The sequence below is a fragment of the Trachemys scripta genome, chromosome 13, assembly GCF_013100865.1.
Source record: "Trachemys scripta elegans isolate TJP31775 chromosome 13, CAS_Tse_1.0, whole genome shotgun sequence".
In the NCBI taxonomy this organism is placed as follows: Eukaryota; Metazoa; Chordata; order Testudines; family Emydidae; genus Trachemys; species Trachemys scripta.
In genome coordinates this window covers 35,274,630-35,294,054 of record NC_048310.1, presented here as the reverse complement: position 1 = coordinate 35,294,054, position 19,425 = coordinate 35,274,630, and the positions used below count along the sequence as shown (strand labels likewise).

At 36.5% G+C, this 19,425-nt stretch overlaps 1 protein-coding gene across 2 annotated transcripts in view; it reads left to right on the top strand.

The window, feature by feature from the left end:
* The window catches only part of MBTPS1 (membrane bound transcription factor peptidase, site 1), a 43,727-nt gene extending 25,125 nt beyond the window's left edge, over window positions 1-18,602 (top strand). The window contains exons 11-23 of one of the 2 annotated variants that reach the window (XM_034788447.1): window positions 386-547; window positions 1,285-1,429; window positions 2,686-2,874; window positions 3,502-3,674; window positions 5,243-5,358; window positions 7,756-7,912; window positions 8,930-9,054; window positions 10,217-10,294; window positions 12,625-12,765; window positions 14,951-15,064; window positions 15,650-15,776; window positions 16,531-16,661; window positions 17,785-18,602. In XM_034788447.1, the coding sequence (XP_034644338.1) occupies window positions 386-547; window positions 1,285-1,429; window positions 2,686-2,874; window positions 3,502-3,674; window positions 5,243-5,358; window positions 7,756-7,912; window positions 8,930-9,054; window positions 10,217-10,294; window positions 12,625-12,765; window positions 14,951-15,064; window positions 15,650-15,776; window positions 16,531-16,661; window positions 17,785-17,981 (1,855 nt within the window). In that variant the 3' untranslated portion in view covers window positions 17,982-18,602. Of the gene's footprint in view, window positions 1-385; window positions 548-1,284; window positions 1,430-2,685; window positions 2,875-3,501; window positions 3,675-5,242; window positions 5,359-7,755; window positions 7,913-8,929; window positions 9,055-10,216; window positions 10,295-12,624; window positions 12,766-14,932; window positions 15,065-15,649; window positions 15,777-16,530; window positions 16,662-17,784 lie in introns of both variants that reach the window. The other variant, XM_034788446.1, reaches the window with a different exon arrangement.
* The last annotated feature ends 823 nt before the right edge of the window (window positions 18,603-19,425 follow it).

Sequence of the window (19,425 nt, the reverse complement as noted above, 5' to 3'; positions counted from 1 at the left end):
CAGTTGCGTTTTGCTTAAATTGAATGGGTTAGAATAAGTTTAGGGCTTGCTTACACTTGAAACGCTACAGCAGCACAGCCGAAGACGCTCACGACTGTGACAGGAGAGGTTCTCCTGTTGTCATAGTAAATCCGCTTCCTGAGAAGTGGCTGCTAGTTTGACAGAAGAATTCTTCTGTCGACCTAGTGTTGTCTATGCTGGGAGTTAGGTTGGCTGAACTACTTTGCTCAGCCATGTGAATTTTTCACATGCCTGAGCGATGTAGCTGCGTTGACTTAACTTTTGAGTGTAGACCTGGCCTTAGTCTCATTTCTCAGTCTATGCCTAGCCTGAGACCAGAACAGTGCCTATTAAATGTAATCTAATAAACATTTGTCATTTTTAGCACAGTTCAGAAGCGTGAAATGGTGAATCCAGCTAGTATGAAGCAGGCCCTGATTGCATCTGCACGTAGGCTTCCTGGCGTTAACATGTTTGAGCAAGGGCATGGCAAACTGGATCTTCTTAGAGCCTACCAGATCCTTAATAGCTATAAGCCACAGGCCAGGTGAGTGTTAATTCTTAGCTAATTAATAATCTATTCATGTTCATTGTATTCTGAATATTTCTTTTAAAAGAAAGTCACACATCTTGCTCAGCTGAGCAGTCTGCATGCTCACATGGTGAAGAGAACTTGCATATAGATTACATAATTCAAATGGAAGAGTTTAATGAAAAGCCTCTTGTCAGAAGCCATCATCTTGCTAAAATTAGAGAAGAATAGGGGCAGGAATCTGTCACCTCTTTATTATGAAGGTTTCTACATTTTCTTCCCTTCCTTAGTTTAATCCCCTGGGTGTGTAGTGGAAAATTTAGCACTACGTTAACAAGTATTGTGAATACAGCAATTAACTAGAGAAATAGTCCAATTTTAGTTATCCAACACCAGATTATTTTTATTGTGCTAAATTGTGTCCTGTTACTTTTTCTTTTTTCTTTTTCATTCTAAAAATAAAAAGAATAACTTTATTTCAACATAGAAATGTAGAGCTGGAAGGGACCTCAAAGATCATCAAATGCATTCCCCCATGCTGTGGCAGGCTTAAGTATCATCAGACCATCCCTGACATAAAACTTTCTCATGTTATATTTTAATTTAATTATGATTTTTATGTCTCAGACTCATTGGGAAGAAAGGTCAGAGCTGTGAGAGTGACTATAGCTTGCTAATTTTACCTCTGACTTTTTAACACGATCGTGTTGTACGTACTTTTTAAAATTTACTGTATGTATTTTTTTTTTCAGTTTGAGTCCAAGCTACATTGACTTGACAGAATGCCCCTACATGTGGCCCTATTGCTCCCAACCTATTTATTATGGAGGAATGCCAACTATTGTTAATATTACCATCCTTAATGGTATGGGTGTCACTGGGAGAATTGTAGACAAGGTAAGACATAAATAGCCGTGACTTGGAACAATAATGTTTCACATTGAAGTGCTGCTGCTAATCCTTTCCCAAGTCAAGGCTATTTCATCAATACCAAGTTTTCTGACTAGAGAGAGGATAATACTTTGTGCTTACTTTTCTATTTGGCATGATAAACCTGGTACACCTAGAGCTGTGTGAATAATGGATTTTTTGAATTGTTAGCAATTCTGAAAAATCAAAACATGTTTCGTTTTGAGTTGAACTGAAAACAAATTTTTTCAGCAATTCAAAAAGTCAAAAAAATGTTGAGCTGGGTTAAAACATGTAGTTTCAACCCAACTCAAAAGATTTTGTTTCAGTTTGGGGAATTTTGACAAAAGCAGAGGAGGAGTGGAGTTGTAACATGTCTAGAGGATGGGCTGGCTCTCTTATCAGCTTTAACCCAGTGCTTAATGCTATCGCCTGAGATGTGGGAGTCCTGGGTTCAGTCCCCCATCTGCTTGCTGTGGAGAAACAATTTGAACTTGAGTCTCCCACATTGCAGGAGAGTACCCTAACTACTGGGCTCAACCTCTCCTGCTGAAGCTGTTCCACTTTTTATGAGTAATTAGTCATTGGATCAGGGACTTGAACTTGGGTTTCCCATGTCCTAAATGAGTGACCTAATTACCAGGTGATAGTCAACCTTAACTCTCTTTCCCTGGTCTAGTGACTATTGCCATTCTGAAAGACAATGAATAGTCCTTGGGCAGGTCAGTAACGCATTATTACAGATTAAATCTTAAAAGAACATCGATGCATGTTGCAGTCCTTTTCCAACATCCTGGGCTAACATTAACACTTAGACCAAGTTTGTATAATTTGGGTGGACACCCTTTAGTCATCCCTTTTTGTTGTTGGAGGAAAACTGTTTCTATTAATTATTATTTTTAGTACAGAAGTACCCATTTGTTCTGGTGATTGTACAAATACCTGTTAAAGGCAGCCCAAGAGCTCACTGTCTAAATAATTGATGCATCCGAAGAAGTGGGTATTCACCCACGAAAGCTCATGCTCCAATACGTCTGTTAGTCTATAAGGTGCCACAGGGCTCTTTGCTGCTAATACAATATTTGACTCCCAGACTTCATATTTTATAATTGAGCACAACATGATCTCCAAAAATGTGTTTTTGTGCAGTGTATATAAAATTTAGTAGCTTCTTTGTGACAACAAATATTCCTTCATCAACATTTTAAAATAATTACCAACACTTTCTATTTTCTACTCTGCAGCCAGACTGGCAGCCCTATTTACCACAGAATGGAGATAATATTGAAGTGGCTTTCTCCTATTCCCCGGTGTTATGGCCTTGGTCAGGATACCTAGCAATTTCTATCTCTGTAGCAAAGAAAGCAGCATCTTGGGAAGGCATTGCTCAAGGTCATGTCATGATCACAGTATTGTCCCCTGCAGAAAATGAAGTAAGTTTACCTCATTTCAGTGTTTTATCATGTAGTGATAAATGAATATCCCTCTAAGTGGTTGGTTTAGGTTTATAATCTTGAGTGCAGTTGAATTTGGGGACAAGGTTTAATAGTCTGAGCAAGAAATCTAACAGTTCAGGGCATGATATAAACATGAAATGAATGCACTCAGAGAAACAAAAACCCTATTCACATGGCCAACTCCACAGAGAGATAAGGCTAATATAAATTGTAAGTAAACTGGTGGAATATAGGAAATCTTCAGAGATTGATAATAAATTAGAATTATTTTTCTCTCCAAAAAAAGAACTCATTGTTTTGGAGAAGTCTCAAATGCTTTTTTTAAATATTTTAAATTCTGAGTATAAATGTAAACCACTGAAAATACAAAGGATTTTTTATAATGGGGTTACAATACTTTTGTGATTTATGGGGTTAGACCTTCATCTCTGAACATTCGTTGCTGGCACTGGGAAACTGTTCCTGGATTTAGTGGGTAACTTGGCAAATAAAAATCAAAAATCATTCTTCAGTATTTCTGGACCTTTATAATCCTAAATGAAATTGTAAATACTCTTTTAGGAAAAGCATTTCATTATTTTTGTTTTCCGTTTTTTCTTCCAGTCTAAAAGTGGTGCAGAGCAGACTTCTACTGTGAAGCTCCCAATAAAAGTAAAGATTATTCCTACCCCTCCTCGTAGCAAGCGAGTCCTTTGGGATCAGTATCACAATCTTCGTTATCCACCAGGATACTTCCCCAGAGATAATTTGAGGATGAAGAATGATCCTTTAGATTGGTGTGTCTCTTCTGTTTTATCTGAGAAATCGTAACTAATTCCGTGGGTTTATTTCTTGACTGTATATTAATGACATGCAATACAGTACAACCTCACTATAACACCCTTCGTAATAGTAAACCTTGGGCTATAGCGAACCTGGCCCTTGATCCCATCTCCAGCCTCACCTACTGCAGCAGGGGGCTGACAATTCCTCTGGCTCCAGGACTCCAGGGAGGTGGGGGCACAGCTCCTCCTGCTGCCGGAGGAGCTGTCTGCCGTGGCCCCGGGGCCGGAGGAGCTCTCAGTTCTGCTGCGGGGCTCAAGGTGTCAGCCACCCCTTCTCCCCCCCCACACACAGCAGGTTTCTTTCCCTATAACGAACCCCTGGCTATAAGAACCAAATGGCTTGGATCCCCAGGGGTTCGTTATAGCGAGGGTGTATTGTACCTTTATTGTCTAGGGAACACAATCCCACTTCCAGCATAACATGGGGAATTTTATTTTCTAATAATTTAATGGAAAACAATACAGTTTCTGGATGGAGTTTTTGAGCTTTATCTGTGGTTTATTAACAACTTATTTAAATTATTTCCTGGATTTCTGAAGAAAAGTTTGATATCTGTAAAGAATGAAATGTATTTGAAAACTAAGGCTTCCTCTTTTTAAAGTGTTTTGCTTTCATTTAAAAAACAAAACACCTTTACAAATTCAGCTAAATTCATTATAGAAAACTCAAACTGAAGGTTCATTTTTAAAAATAACGTAATATTTTAGTTTAATTACAGATTGAATAAGGCATTTGCTCAGCTCCTCTATCCTCTTTGTGATAGGGAACTGGTGTACACATTATTGTCTGTGTTGGCACACATCAAAGCAACCTGAGAGATTCCAGACTAGGGCCCCTGCTTTTTGAGAAATGTCTCCATATTGGTCCCTCACGCCTAAAGAAGTTGATGTTAGTACCAAAAAAGGAACTACTCCAGAGTCTGACTTGGGTGGAGACAAGGACTGTGGGCACTGTGTGGGAGGGAGCATACAGTGAGAAAGCAATGGGAACCAAGTAGGTTACAGGTGCTGGGTGTCTTCTGAACAGCTGCCTGGGGAACAGGGATACTCCTGTCTCCCTAGAATGGCTCTTGGCAAGTGGCCAGGAGCTGCTTCCACTGGTTTCAGCAGTTCTCCAAAGTCAGTCCCACTTCCTTGCTTCATCTCCTGGTAGCTGGCGTTGCTCTCACCAGCTCTTCTGTGGGAAGGAAAGTCAGTAAGAGCAGCTGGTTTCAATACGGGGTAATTTTTTCTTTTTGTGATGTGTAATAAACAGATGCTAATGTATTTCATAAGAGGCCTCAACCCAGCCCTTAATGTTGTTTGTGTAATTCATTGCACTCTATTACTGCACTCACAGATTATACAGAATTGTGCATAGAGTTGATTATGCATGGAAAATTAGAAGCCATCATTTGAAAATGTCTCTTTTAGAAAAGAAAATGAACATTGACCCTATAACAAGATAATGTAGTTTAGGTTTGTGCATGTGATGTTTACATTTCTTGACCACTATTTTTGTTTACTTTTATTTTTATTAGGAATGGTGACCACATCCATACAAACTTCAGGGATATGTACCAGCATCTAAGAAGCATGGGATATTTTGTTGAAGTTCTTGGTTCACCATTTACATGTTTTGACGCTAGTCAGTATGGTAAGCAGTCATGCATTATTTGTGTTCGGTTAATTTTTTTTAGAAGCTTTCTTATCTTTGTAAGGGATTGAAAAGATTTGAAAAAATACCAGAGAGTACATGCTATTAGAAAAATAACTGCATGCATTATAAATGTGTCTTTAATTTTACAAAGGAAGTTTTTCTGTAGTATTCCATTTTTAGCAGTAAAATTAGTCAATTCTCCTTTCGCTGTATCCAAAAATATTTAATAGGCTGAGAAGAAGGAAAACTCATCATTCAATCTGCCATAATGTTTTGATTTCCTTAGCCCCTATATCACATTGTATATTGAATCATAGAAATGTATTCTCACTACTTTGTCTGTGGCTGTTGCTTTGGTGGTGAATCTTGGTCTTACATTGTTCATGGGTTTAATTAATATTATGGCAGGCTGCCAAAATCTTCTCAAGGAAGGGAAGTGAGAGAAGAGGAATAGCAATGTTCAACAGTTTACAGTTCATGGAACAAAGAGAAGGCGCCTAGATAGCCTTCGGGCATCCCCCCCTCTGCCAAATATCAAAGGACTGCTGCAAATAAGGAAAGTGTGAGACCTTAAAGAAAAGGTTGCAAGAATCCTTTATCATGGGCAGCGTTAGGCAACCTTAATATAGGGTTTGCTATAATGATAAGTGGAACCACCTTGCATGCTGTCTTCATTTCGCTGCTGGAGAATAGGAAGCCCTTAAGACAAATGCCAGTGTCACATGGACGCTGCCAAACAAGGTTCTCTTGCATGACAGCGAACTTTGTTTCAGCCTTATACATTTAAATACTCTAAATATTAAATTCCTCAAATTGTGTTAATGGAAATCCCTATACAAGTTAAACTGTAACAGCATTCACTGAAAAAGCAAATGGCCTGTTGGGCTTTCAGAAATTAGAATAGGACTGTTCTTTTGCATAAATATATAAACTATAAAGGATATCCTGTCACATATGGATAAATATACAAAATTACCTTCAGTCAAAAGTGGAAATGAATTTGATGTTCATTCTACTCAACTGTCCAATATATTGAATAGCATTTTCTGTATAAAAACTTCATTTGCAGAAGGGGGAGGAGGTGATGGTATTCTCTTCTGTGTTCTTGGTGATGCTGCAATTTGTTAACACTTCCAGTTGAAATGCTTTTGTCCTATTACCATTTTATATATAACAAAGCAAATAGGAGGGGAAAAAACAATTCCAATAGACAACTTTGAAAGAAGAGCTCTAGCAATATTAGAAGAAAGAAAGAATAATGTTAATGTACCTCTTATTAGGAAATGTTTTATTACAGAGAGAGAGTGAAGAATTAAGGTGCCTCGATAACTAGTAGCAAATGAACATCTCAATTGTTTATTCCAGGGCATACGAATATATTTTTCCAATTACTTTTCCTGTGGGGCAAATAAGTCACCTTCTTATTTTGTTTGGTTATTTATAATAACATTGTAACATACTCAGGGGCATATCTAAATGAAATAACGAAGACCGTTTTTTAATTTTCTGCAGCAAGAAGTCTCAATATTTTTTTAATCTGGCTATTATGACTTCACAGCAGCTACAGTAATAAAAGATAGTATTTGAACAGAAGGAAAACATGGCGATAGATCACTAAACTTACAGTTTTCTGTATTAAAGCAAGCAATTACCATTCAAATCTTTACTGTTTCTTTGGCCAGGATTCATTCTTCATTCTTGTATTATCAAGTATAAAAATTAAACTTGTCATCAAAGTAAAAAGCTTTACATATTAAAGGACATCCAATCTATCTCATGTAAAGACTTAATCACCGGTTTGTGTATTTACATTAGAGACGCTACAGAATTCCTCTTCTTCCCCTACATATGCACAGCTTCAAAACACACTGATCCGTGTAATATTCACTACTGAGTTGTTTTCATGTTGGTATTTTCTTACACACGTTGTTGAAGCCTTCCTGTTTTAATGGCTGTATGTTCCTGCTCAGGATGGCAAGCCACTGATTTTGTTTGTGAGATTTTAAGGTCTTGTCAAAGGAAAAATCCTGGCTGAAATGTAACTATAGAGTCACTATCAGTGCATCCTTTATTCTTTACTATAACTTCCTCTGTAGCATGACACGTTAAAGGAGTTGGTGGTCTTAATCCAGTACCTACATCCTAGAAACCATCATTACAATTGACACTTATTATTGGCATTCTTGAAAGAAACTAGGGACTGAAAGGACATGGAAACTGAAGTACCACGATACTGCTAACGGTGGCTCCTTCAAGTCAGTTTGGAGCATATTGTTAGGACAGCCTAGGCACACTGCACAGATGCTACCTTCTGCATGAGTTCTGTGGATAGAGATAACATTACATTGGTTAGACCTTCAGAGATTATGAATTCTGTTTGCTCTGTTCATGTAGGGACCTTACTGATGGTGGACAGTGAGGAAGAATATTTTCCTGAAGAAATCACCAAGCTAAGGAGGGATGTTGATAATGGACTCTCGCTAATAGTGTTCAGTGATTGGTACAACACTTCAGTGATGAGAAAAGTCAAGTTCTACGATGAAAACACAAGGTATTAGTTGGTGGTGGCGGGTCAGTGGGAATCACAACTTAACATAATTGCTCTTTATAAGGAGGTCATCATCATCAAAAAAAACTTTGTCAATTGTCTTAGATAATGAAGTAACATTATTTTAGTATTTGCAGTGTTTCCCACAATATGTATAAGGAAGGGAATACTGCAGATGCTAAATTCACTTTGTCTTTATCTAATGGTAAATGGGCATGTTTTTAACAGCAATTGCTGTAAATTTATATATAATCTTAGGGCAACATATGTCACAAATATAGAGACTAGAAAAAACAATGACTACTTAAATAAAAAGTTCTCAGTTGTCAGTTTTTGGGAGGCGAGTGGGAAAAAGAACATAGATTATGAATGGTATCAATTAGCTAGATGACCCAGTATTCAAATATCTGAAATAATTCCTATATATTTTATAAAGGGGGAAATACGTGAGCATCACTAATAATGAAACATTTAATAAGTCAACTCTGTGTTATTTTTAACCCAGAAATTATCCAACCAACTGTTAACAAACAATATTTTCTTTTATTGGAAATATCAGAAGTTCCTCGTTCTTTCGGACAGCTTTTAAATGATTTGGGCCATTGGCTTTTTTCCTTCCTTGCCAAACCAAGTAGACCTATGTCAAAATGTTTTATTTCAAGGTGTTTTTTGTCCTGTTCTTATAAAGCACACTTCGTTTCACTGTAAAGCTGGACCACATTGAGAATTTCACATTTGTAATGTTAATTAGCTTAGGCTGGGATTTTCAAAGGAGTGAGGTGCCTATATCCCATAGAAATGCATTGGGATTTTGGCACATAAATCACTTCAGACCTCTTTGAAAATCCTAGTCATAGTGTTCAAACTGTCACTACCAAATAAACATTGACATTTATGTCCTTGGTACTGATTGCTTTGGTGCATTCTGAATATCATCCAGGGAGATTTTGGATTTCTGTCATGAAACAAAATTTTGGATTTTCTATACTAATAAGCTGTGCCATGCTCTAATTTTTGTAGGCAATGGTGGATGCCAGATACTGGAGGTGCTAATATTCCAGCTCTCAATGATCTTCTCTCTGTCTGGAACATGGCCTTTAGTGATGGGCTGTACGAAGGGGATTTTACCATGGCAAACCATGAAAGTAAGTCATGGAATACAGTACTTGACTACTCCAAGAATAGAATGTTCTTTGGGGAAATAGTTATACTTATGGGACATGTGACTTTCAGAGATACTGCAACTCTAACACTCCTATGGAATTATATGAAAAAATCTATTAGATTTTAGATTAATATCTGTATAATAAACTCTGTGGTCTTCTTTGTATTTGCGTTCCAGATGTAGTTCTGAGTGTTTTATTTATTTTTTAATTTGAAACTATAGTTACTGACTAATTAAACATATACAGATATCAAGGTTCAGGTTTGTCCTATTTTAACTTAATATTTTAAATTAAATTTTGAAGTTCTTTCTCTTTAAAAAAAAATTCACATGTGGAGTCACTCCTCAAAACATTCCACTTTTGACACACATATATAATTTTTAGATGTTCTTTAGCACATCTTGTCCTCTTGGCCTTTGAATTCTCTATCCATAATTGATTGATTTAAATATGTCTACCCATATAGATTGATACGTTTCATTGTTTGAGGTTATAGCTATTATGATGAATGGTCTTGTGGTGAAAGACTCTGGACTGGGGCTCAGGAAAACTGGATTCAGTTTATAGCTCTGCCACAGGTTTCTAGTTGACCTTGGACAAGTCACTTAATCTCCCTTTGCCTTAGTTTCCAATCTTCTACTTGTATGTTGTTTCCTTTTTTTCCACACTCTTTGTCTATTCTGTTTATTTAGACTGTAAGCTCTTCAGATCAGGGACTGCCTCTAATTTTGTTCGTACAATCCCTGATTGTTGGCGTGGGCCACTGGAATACAAATAATAACTATCTTTCATAGTGATAACAGCGGCTTGTAGAAGATAAAATAATTAAGCTTCTGTTTTGGGTTTGAGAAAGATTATAACATTATAACTTCTAAAATGAAAGTATACTTGAGTGAAATATATGAAATGAAATATTTGAAACCTTTGCTTGGACATTCTTTAACAGTTAATTGAAAAAAAAAAACTCACTGACTATGCAGATTATATGGTGATTTTAATCAGAATATGAGAACTCATATAAGCATGATTGATGCATTTCTTTTCTCTATTGACCTTCACAGTTAACTGAATAATGGGGAGGGGGGAGGGAAAAGAGCATTCATAGCCTGTGCATTGTAACTTCATATGTCTATTTTTTCAGTGAACTATGCATCAGGATGCAGTATTGCTAGGTTTCCAGAAGATGGCATTGTAATTTCACACACTTTTAAAGACCAAGGTATACCTCTGCATTTCCTTATTTTTTTTATTATTTTTTTATTAATGGTATTTCTAGGTAGGTACACAGGTAAACATTTATAATTGAGTGCAAAAGTTACCAAAAATATGTAGAATAATTCAGTAGATAAGTTGTTTCTTTTGGTATAGCATTTTTACACACAGTTTAGGACACAAGCAATTTATGCAGCACTGTTATAACCAGGTACAGGCATGCTTTTGATATAAGACAGTTATATGCAACTATATACACACACATTTATTTAACACTGCTCTCTCTGTGTATCTATATATATACTTACAGATGTAGCAGAAATTGTGTGTGCATCTGGGGGCATAGGTAATTATTAGTGTCCTTTCTGCATGTGATTTTGTGCAGTTTTAGTTCAGACTGTTTCTTGTACTTTTCAGTTAAAGTGACAGCTGAAGTCTAAATGTCTTTAAACTCAGACTTGGTACTATCAAATTTGACTGTATCTTCTATATTTTTATATTATCTTTAGCTATATCTCAGTTTAGGATTTTCTTTTCCAAGCCATAAGTTGGTGATGCATTTGTCTTACAGCTATAGCTAATGTTTTGAACAAGTATCACATTTTGTTGTTAGCAATTATCTTTGAGAACTCATGGAGGACAGGTGAGGTCCCAGAGGACTGAAGAAAGGCAAACATAGTACCTATCTTTAAAAGCAAGAATAAAGAGGAGCTAGGGGATTATAGACCAGTTTAATACTTGGAAAAATACTGGAACAAAGTATTAAGCAATCAGTTTGTAAACACCTAGAGGATAATAGGGTTATAAGAAATAGCCAGCATGGATTTGTCAAGAATAAATCCTGCCAAATAAACCTAATTTCCTTCTTCGATGGAGTTATTGGCCTAGTGGATGCGGGAAGCAGTGGATGTGATATATCTTGATTTTAATAAGAGTTTTGACCCAGTCCCCAATGATATGCTCATAAGCAAATTAGAGAAATGTAGTCTGGATGAAATTACTGTAAAGTGGTGCATAACTGGTTGAAAGACAATACTCAAAGACTAGTTATCAATGGTTCACTGTCAAAAGTTTGAATGTATCTCACAATGTATAGTTAGTGCCCTTTTGAGTTATGAGTGCCTGATTTTAATAATTTTTTGCTTTGTTGATAAATGTATCCATACCACCACCTGTCTCTTTGGTTTTTCTTCCTTCCCATTTACAACTAGTTTCAATTTAGGTGCAAATATTCTATTTACAAGCCATCAGTTTAAATAGCTATTAATCATTAGGAGAGTCTCAATCTTGTAAGTGACAAGCACCTGAATATCCTTATAAAGTTGCTTTTTAGATTGTTATTGCAACTGTCTCAGAGGAGATGACTGAGCAATAGCAGAACTTGACAATGAAATCTGGTTTGTTTTGTTTTTTTAAATAGAAACAGAAAAAAGTGAAACTAGGTAAGAGTTAAAACAAAAGAGAAAATAGGAGGAAAGCATATGAGTTAGGTAAAATTTTCTTTTTGGCATATTTCTCCATTATAAACTTAGTCTTTTGTTCATAAATTGAAAGTTGAACAGGAGTTTAAATACACCAGAAGTTTGTAGTGCATAGACATAATGAGATGCACACATTGGAAAACAATTGCCTTTATTCCTCATAACCCCAACTATTAAACACGTTGTATAGGAACATTCTTCAGTTAGAAATTCCATTTTATTGCTCTTTACAAAGAGAGGGAATGCCTTACTTTGAGACTACTGTATTCTTGCTTCTAATTCCATGAACAGTGCTTGGCTTCTAATAATATTTAAACATGGTAGCCATGTATGTGGATGTTAAGCAAAATGTATTGTAATGGTCAGTGTTTAAATTAGTAGATACTGCACACCCTTACAAGAAATTAATTTCACAAAGTTCCTTTAAACTCTTCATAAAAAATTCACTCTTTCCAATGGAAAAAAAAAACCTTATGTAGAAAACCTTAATTATCTGCTATTTTTAAAACTTGGGGAATTGTAGGTGAAATTTTAGGATTTTTCATTAGAGAACGTTAAAGACAGTGAAACACTTGAGTCTTGATTCTGCAGCTGCACTAAAGTAAAGAAAATTAAAAACTCAGAGGGGGAATTACAAAACCAAAGCCTTGGAGTGGTTTTATTTGTTGCCAAATTTGTCTAGGAAATCTTCTCATGAATGTAATCTCAAATTAAGAGCCAGACAACTGCATTTATTGAATGTTTATTATTTATACGTTGTAAAATGTGGAGGATTGTGTATCGTCGAGGGGGGGGAATGGTTTAAATTGCATATGGCTTTTAGTAAAATTTAAAATTCCTTCTCCCTCTGTTCTAGGTCTTGAAGTTTTAAAGCAGGAGACTGCTGTAGTTGAAAATGTCCCCATTTTGGGACTGTACCAAATTCCTTCTGAAGGTGGAGGCAGACTAGTTCTGTATGGAGACTCTAACTGCTTAGATGATAGTCATCGGCAAAAAGGTATATGAACTGAGATATGCAGAATGAATTGCTTTTATATACTGACACCTGCAGTGCTGTCTGGTTTACAGCTCCCATCAGCAAAATTTATATTTGCTCTGAAAAGAAAAAATCTAAATGCCACCAATCATAGGACCATCTGATTTCTTCATAGCTGTATTGAATATGCTCTGTCTAGTATATTTGTAGAATCCAATTATGGCTAGAAGAGTGACTATGTAAAATGACCTCATGATCTCCAGTAGTTCTGAACCTACTCATACAGATTCCTGTCTATATTCTGAACCTGTTTCTAATAGAACATAGCATTACTTTGAGATATCAGGGTGGATTTCCAGGATTAGCAGTTAAAAAACTTTTTTTTTTACTTGTAAATTAAGGGCATGTCTGATTTGGAGTCATTGAGACACAAATATGGTACCCCATGATCCTATTTTTATAGTGTCATTTGCATAGTATAATTGTCGTTTAAAGTGTATTTTTGCATTACCGTTTTTTATCAGTAGGTCTAGCAAAACTTAAGGACTTATTAGCCTTTATCCTTTTCAGAGCATGTTGCATTGTAGATTTATAATATAACAGGACTTCCCAGCTGTGCTGCCCTATTTTACTCTGCATCTCACACAGAACAGCTATGGGAACTCGGTGAGAAATTAAATATTGCTCCTTGAAGAACCCTTAATTATTGAAATTGATCGGTACCAGGTTCATAGAATCATGGAAGATAGAGGTGTAAAAGACGTATCGGATCACACAGTCTGTTTCCTTGCAAACCATGATTGTTCCTTATGGTCCATTATCGAGTGCTTTGTCTAGGTTATTAAAAACCTTTACTGCAAGGACAGATATTTTAACAATGATATTAGTCATAGAATGCTGTGCCTTTTGAACACTGATGCTGTTATATTTGGTGTAACTCTGTGTAGCAAGCAGACTGGAAAGCTTTAAATAATTCCATTATATTGGCTTTTAAGTTATGAATTAAGAGCTGTATCTCCTGCTTAAGACATCATTGACCTTAAGCTGTTAAATTCTTCACATATGTGAATATAAATCCTTAAAATGTGGTTGACTGACCTCTTCAAAAATCAAAGGTGAGGGTTTAAGTGATATCAGGATTATGAAGATTAACTTCCATTCCCACCAAACAGCTCTTCAAGCAAAGAAGTTCTGAGATTTTTTTTTTTTTTTTTTTTTTTGGCTCTATGTTAAAAACGAATTAGAAGATTCACTTGTCCTTATTCTACAAACTAAAATTTCAGAGAGCTGGAGACCTGTGATCATAATAGTAGCAACAGCAAGTTCTACAGCAAGACCAGGACAGTTTTAGAAACATTTGAAACCAGTGCTCATGAGCCGTACTACAGTGTAAAGAACACTTGGAAAGAAATTTGCTACTGCAGTGTTTCCCAGCTTTTTCCATATCACAACCCCCTTGTCCATATTGGGATCACCCTGGGAGCCACCTCACCTATAGCTGGGATGCTGGGGTCTAGGCAGGACCCCCATTCTACTTAGCACTATGGGAAGAGCAGTGGGTCGGGATCTCTGATGTGTTTGGCACACCTCTGTGGGGCATCATACCAGGTTCAGAACCTCTGCCGTTTAGAATCATCTCCCACCAAAAATATACTTTGTCCATGTAAGTGGGGGCCGCGATCGGCCGAACCTGCCGCGTCAGCAGGTAAATAAAACTGGTCCGGCCCGCCAGGGTGCTTACCTGGGCGAGCCGCGTGCCGAACGTTGCCGACCCCTGCTCTAAGTCTTGCCCAAACCAAAGTTCCCATCCTTGACGCAGTTGCTAAATAACCTACTCTCAGCATTAAGAGCTAAACATTTGTTTAGTTCAGAAAAGAAGAAAATATTTTCCTTTAAAATTGAACAGTTTGTTGTAATTTCGACACTTTAAAACCCACCCCATATGTGAAAACAGGGATATTTTTTCCTTAGGTATGCCAAAAGAAACAACCATACTTGTACTACTTGTCTAACAAAAAGAAAGAGAAAAACTGACCAGGTTTTAAAGCTTTAGGTATCCTATTTAAAACTCAGTCATATTCATTAGTTAAAACTTCTTTATTTTATTTATTTATTTATTTATCTAAAAGTCCAAACTATCATAATGTGTGTTGTTTTGGGGAACCGGGGGGCCATTAAATCCACACAGACTGCTTTTGGCTACTAGATTCTCTTCTTCAGTACACTTCCTATGGGGTGATGCCACCAAGTCTCAGTCATTCTGAAAACAGACAACGACCACCAACAGGAGCAGGATACTCTCTTCCAGAGAGGATGGAAGGTGAGAGTGTTGGTTACTTAGCAGAGCCTGCTAGTATTTAGTACCAGTTTAATCCTGTGGTACTGCAGGAAATAGGAGTAGCTCCCTGAATGTTCTTGTTTTCTTAACACTGCATTTTCAGAGTATGTACATATTTAAAGACTTCAGCTATTATTAAAATCACAATGCAGTAATTTTAAATATACAGTTTTTGTTATCTGTAGCACTGTATGCAAACAGAATTTGGAGTAGTAGCTCTTGCATATATTCCTAATATATACTGTTCTTCTAAGTTCAAATACCAATTGATAGATACAATGTGTATTTAAAGCATTCAGTTTTGTCTAATATGCTGACTAGCAAAACCTAGAGATTTTAAAGTTGCCTGGCAACTGATTGTACATTCACAATTCTGTTTTATAAGATACTTTTTAATTATTTACAAGAATGAGGTTTAGGGCTAAGGCATTTTATATAAGAAACTCCCTTTCTTAATCACAATACTGTTTGGTATAATACAAATATTAGAAAATCTTACACAAATTTTATGTCCTCATAGTTTGTCAGGTGTAACTCTGTCTTTGTCTGTGTAATATGGAATTACAGGTAACCATCTTCATCGGTATTCAAAGGTGCTTGAGGCTCACTTGGGAGATCCAAAACCCCGTTCTCTTCCAGCTTGTCCTCACTTGTCCTGGGCAAAACCACAGCCTTTGAATGAAACTGCACCCAGGTTATTATATATATTCTTTTAAATGTTTTTAATAAGAAATGTTCAGGTTTGAATTTGATCAAAAAGTCACTTAAATCAAATGGTATTGTCTCTGCTTTCTGAGTGGATGACTGAAACTTCTTAAATAGGAGAATAACAAAAGATGAATAATAAATAGGAAATAATGGTTAATGCACTTCTGATACAAATTTTTGGCTAACTCATTATTCATACTATAATTTATGAAAGTTAGGGAATTTACAGACATTTCCACAAATAAAATGGTAGTTATCTGAGTGCCTCCAAACTACAATTAATATGATCTTGCAAATAACAGCAATGAAAATTCATGTTTTTTCAGAAAAATATTTCTAAATCACTTTTTGATTAACTTTACTTTCCAGTGTATCATCTGTTGGTAGTTTAGAGGTAGACAAACCAATATATCCATTAATGGTTCACTAAGCCATTATGGTTAACTTTTGGTAGGCTACCCCTAAGAGACAAATTTTGTAGGTAAGTAGATACCTATCGGACTTCATATCTACAGCATTTGATTTGAATTTTGTATTCTTTGAAACCAATAAAATTAATTGCACAGTAATCTGTGCATCCAATTTAGTGAGTTATTTATTGGTTCAGATTATCTTTTTATATAATTTCTTTGTATACATTTTTATGTAATGTTATATAATTAAACGTATAACATTTCTGCAGAATTTATTGGACTTCTTGGACCAATGTGAAAATGCTTTTATATTTTAATTTCTTCCAGCAACCTTTGGAAACATCAAAAATTATTGTCAATTGATTTGGATAAAGTGGCTTTACCCAGCTTTCGACAGAACCGACCCCAAGTAAGACCTTTATCCCCTGGAGAAAGTGGAGCATGGGACATTCCAGGAGGTAAATATCAATCTGCCTGGGGGGGCAGAGAGACTCAGATTTTACATGTTTTCTTTAAAATGTTTAAAGCGCTCAGAAATGTCAGTGACTGCCACAGTATAAAAGTTTGTCTGTGCTGAAAATTAAAATTAACTTTTGTAAGTTTGTGATTTGTTCAAAATAAGCTTGTTGTGAATGTTAACAAAGGTGGTTAATTGGAGGTAAAGGAGTACTGACAATTGTTTGTAATAACTTTGTGGCTTTCAGATTGTGTAGGAATTTTGCTGTTCATGACTTTTAATACCTTCAGTGTAGGGCTAGAAACAATTCAATATTGACTCTTGAAATTTAACAAGTAGATGCTATTTTTAAGACTTAAAGATCTATTATAATACTAGCTAAGCTTCCTACCATAAAACTGTGGTTTGGGAAAGAGGTGCTGGTGAGGAATTGTAGAGTAGTTAGCAGAGTCTTCAGTTTGAATATCGTGTATTCTCCTTCATGGGATTTGCCTTCACCGTGACATCATATGCCCTGCAAGAGCCCATTTCAAAGCAGTTTGCTCTTGGTGGAATACACACACAGAGCCTTCAGTTCCAGGGTTCTAGAACTAAGGGTATTAAAAAAATAAATAAATAAAAACCCAACCAAGCCCAAAATTATCCTTCTGTTCATCTCTCTACACCATCTTGAGCTGAGTGCAAAACCAATCCTTTCACTGCATCAGAATTTGTAGTTAATGTATTGTTTCCATTTAAAATATATATCTGATAGTAAATTCATGGTGAAGGTGGGTTTGGTTTTTTTAAGCTTACTTTTTCTTTTTATAAGAAGCAAGACATTGCTATCTCTGGGGAAAATTTATATACAGATCCAGGCTAGGTCTTCATTTGTCAAAACTAGCTCCAGATGAAATCTCTTGTATTCTCTTGCAGATTTATCAGTCCTCCTCTTCTGCACTAGTTGCTCTGCGTTTATTAATCTGCCTTTTAAAAATGTAATCTGAGTGAATTGGTCTCTGCTTTAGTTAAGAATAGTTACTGCATGGCATGTTCTGTAGATAAAGAATGTAAATGCTGCTGTAAAAGTATTAAAACAGGTACATTTCTTAATTGTTCTCTTTCCCCATCACTCCCTCTGACAGGTATAATGCCTGGCCGCTATAACCAGGATGTGGGACAGACAATACCTGTCTTTGCTTTCCTTGGTGCGATGGTGGTTCTTGCATTCTTTGTGGTGCAGATCAACAAAGCTAAGAGCAGGCCAAAGAGACGGAAACCAAGAGTCAAGCGACCACAACTTATGCAACAGGTTCATCCACCAAAGACGCCTTCCGTTTGACAGACCACGGTTGCCAAAGATGTCCTCCTCTTATTGGTTGCTTTACTGGACAGGTGGTTGCTCCTGATGACGATTCATCATATATGGTGATTGTAACCAGTGATTCACATGTGACATCATCTCATAGTCTTTGGCTTCTGACAAAAGGGACTAATTTGATCGTATATACATAGAACTACGATTTTCAGCAGCTAAACTCACCAAAGACTTGAACACTGTTTAAAAGCCTGCTCAGTCATTACAAGAGGGGGAAAAGGACCCTTTTTTTTTTTTTCCCCCAAATGACCAAACTAAAATTTGTTTGTAAAGGCTATTTTCTATATTTATTTTTGGGGAGAGGGAGAAAAGTCACTTTAAGGACCTCTGCTATTTGGAAGCAAAATCATTTTTTTCAGATGGAATGCAATTTTGTAATACTGTATTGTGACGAAGAGTAGAAATTACATCGTACTCCTTTAACGATGTAAGAGAAACTGAAATTGGAAGGAAACTGGTACAAATCAGCGAGACATATCCGTTAGTTTATTTTTATAAAGCCAACTACCATGATGTTTTGTAATTTTTGGTCATGATTTCACCATTGTTGGTGGAGCAAATTTTCAATAAATATGTTATCTATATGAAGCTGAAAAAAATGTGCCCAGTAATTGCTCTTTCCCATGTCGGCCTGGAGAGCAGGCTGCCAAACTAGAGAGTAATTCTGATGCCTATTTTATGTTTTCCCCCCCAGCCTCTCAGCCTTCCATTTTTCATATTAGTGAGCAGTGTCATAAAACCAGGGTTTCTGCTTTTAAGTATTTAACCTGACAGCCTCACATATTTGTTATCTTCTGAAAATTCAGTTTAATGTTTTGGAGCCATTCTGAGGGTTTGTCTGCATGAACAATCAGTATGCGGGAAGCTGGGGTATGAATCTATCCTGCACTAGCCTGCCGTGGACTGTCTGTGTGGACTCCGCTGATGTGCATTAACAGTTTGTTAATCATCTAGTCCCCTTTGAAATGGGACTAGATGAAGGCGCATTAATGGGCTATTAATGTGTATCAACAGGTCCATACAGACAGTTAATGTGCACAGGCTAGTGTGGAGTAGATTCACATCCCACCTTGCCACAAACTGATTGTTCGTGCAAACCAGATGTTCATGTAGACAAGCCCTGAATCACTAAACCACACCAGGAGATTTTGCTACAATATGCTGTCTCAAGAAGGAGTTACAACTCGGTTAAAAATCTGTAGCGTGGCTAGGATCTAACCATATGGTAACTGAGGTAAATAGCCAAACTAAAACCTTGACTATGTGAAAGTTTTGTTCTTTCTAATTTATGGTCTACTATTTTTGGTACCAGATAGAATTAAGGCCTAGGCACACAGTGCACCTGGCTTTATGACATGCCCTTGATTAACACTCTTGCTGTTGTTAAAATATACCTACCTATTGGAGA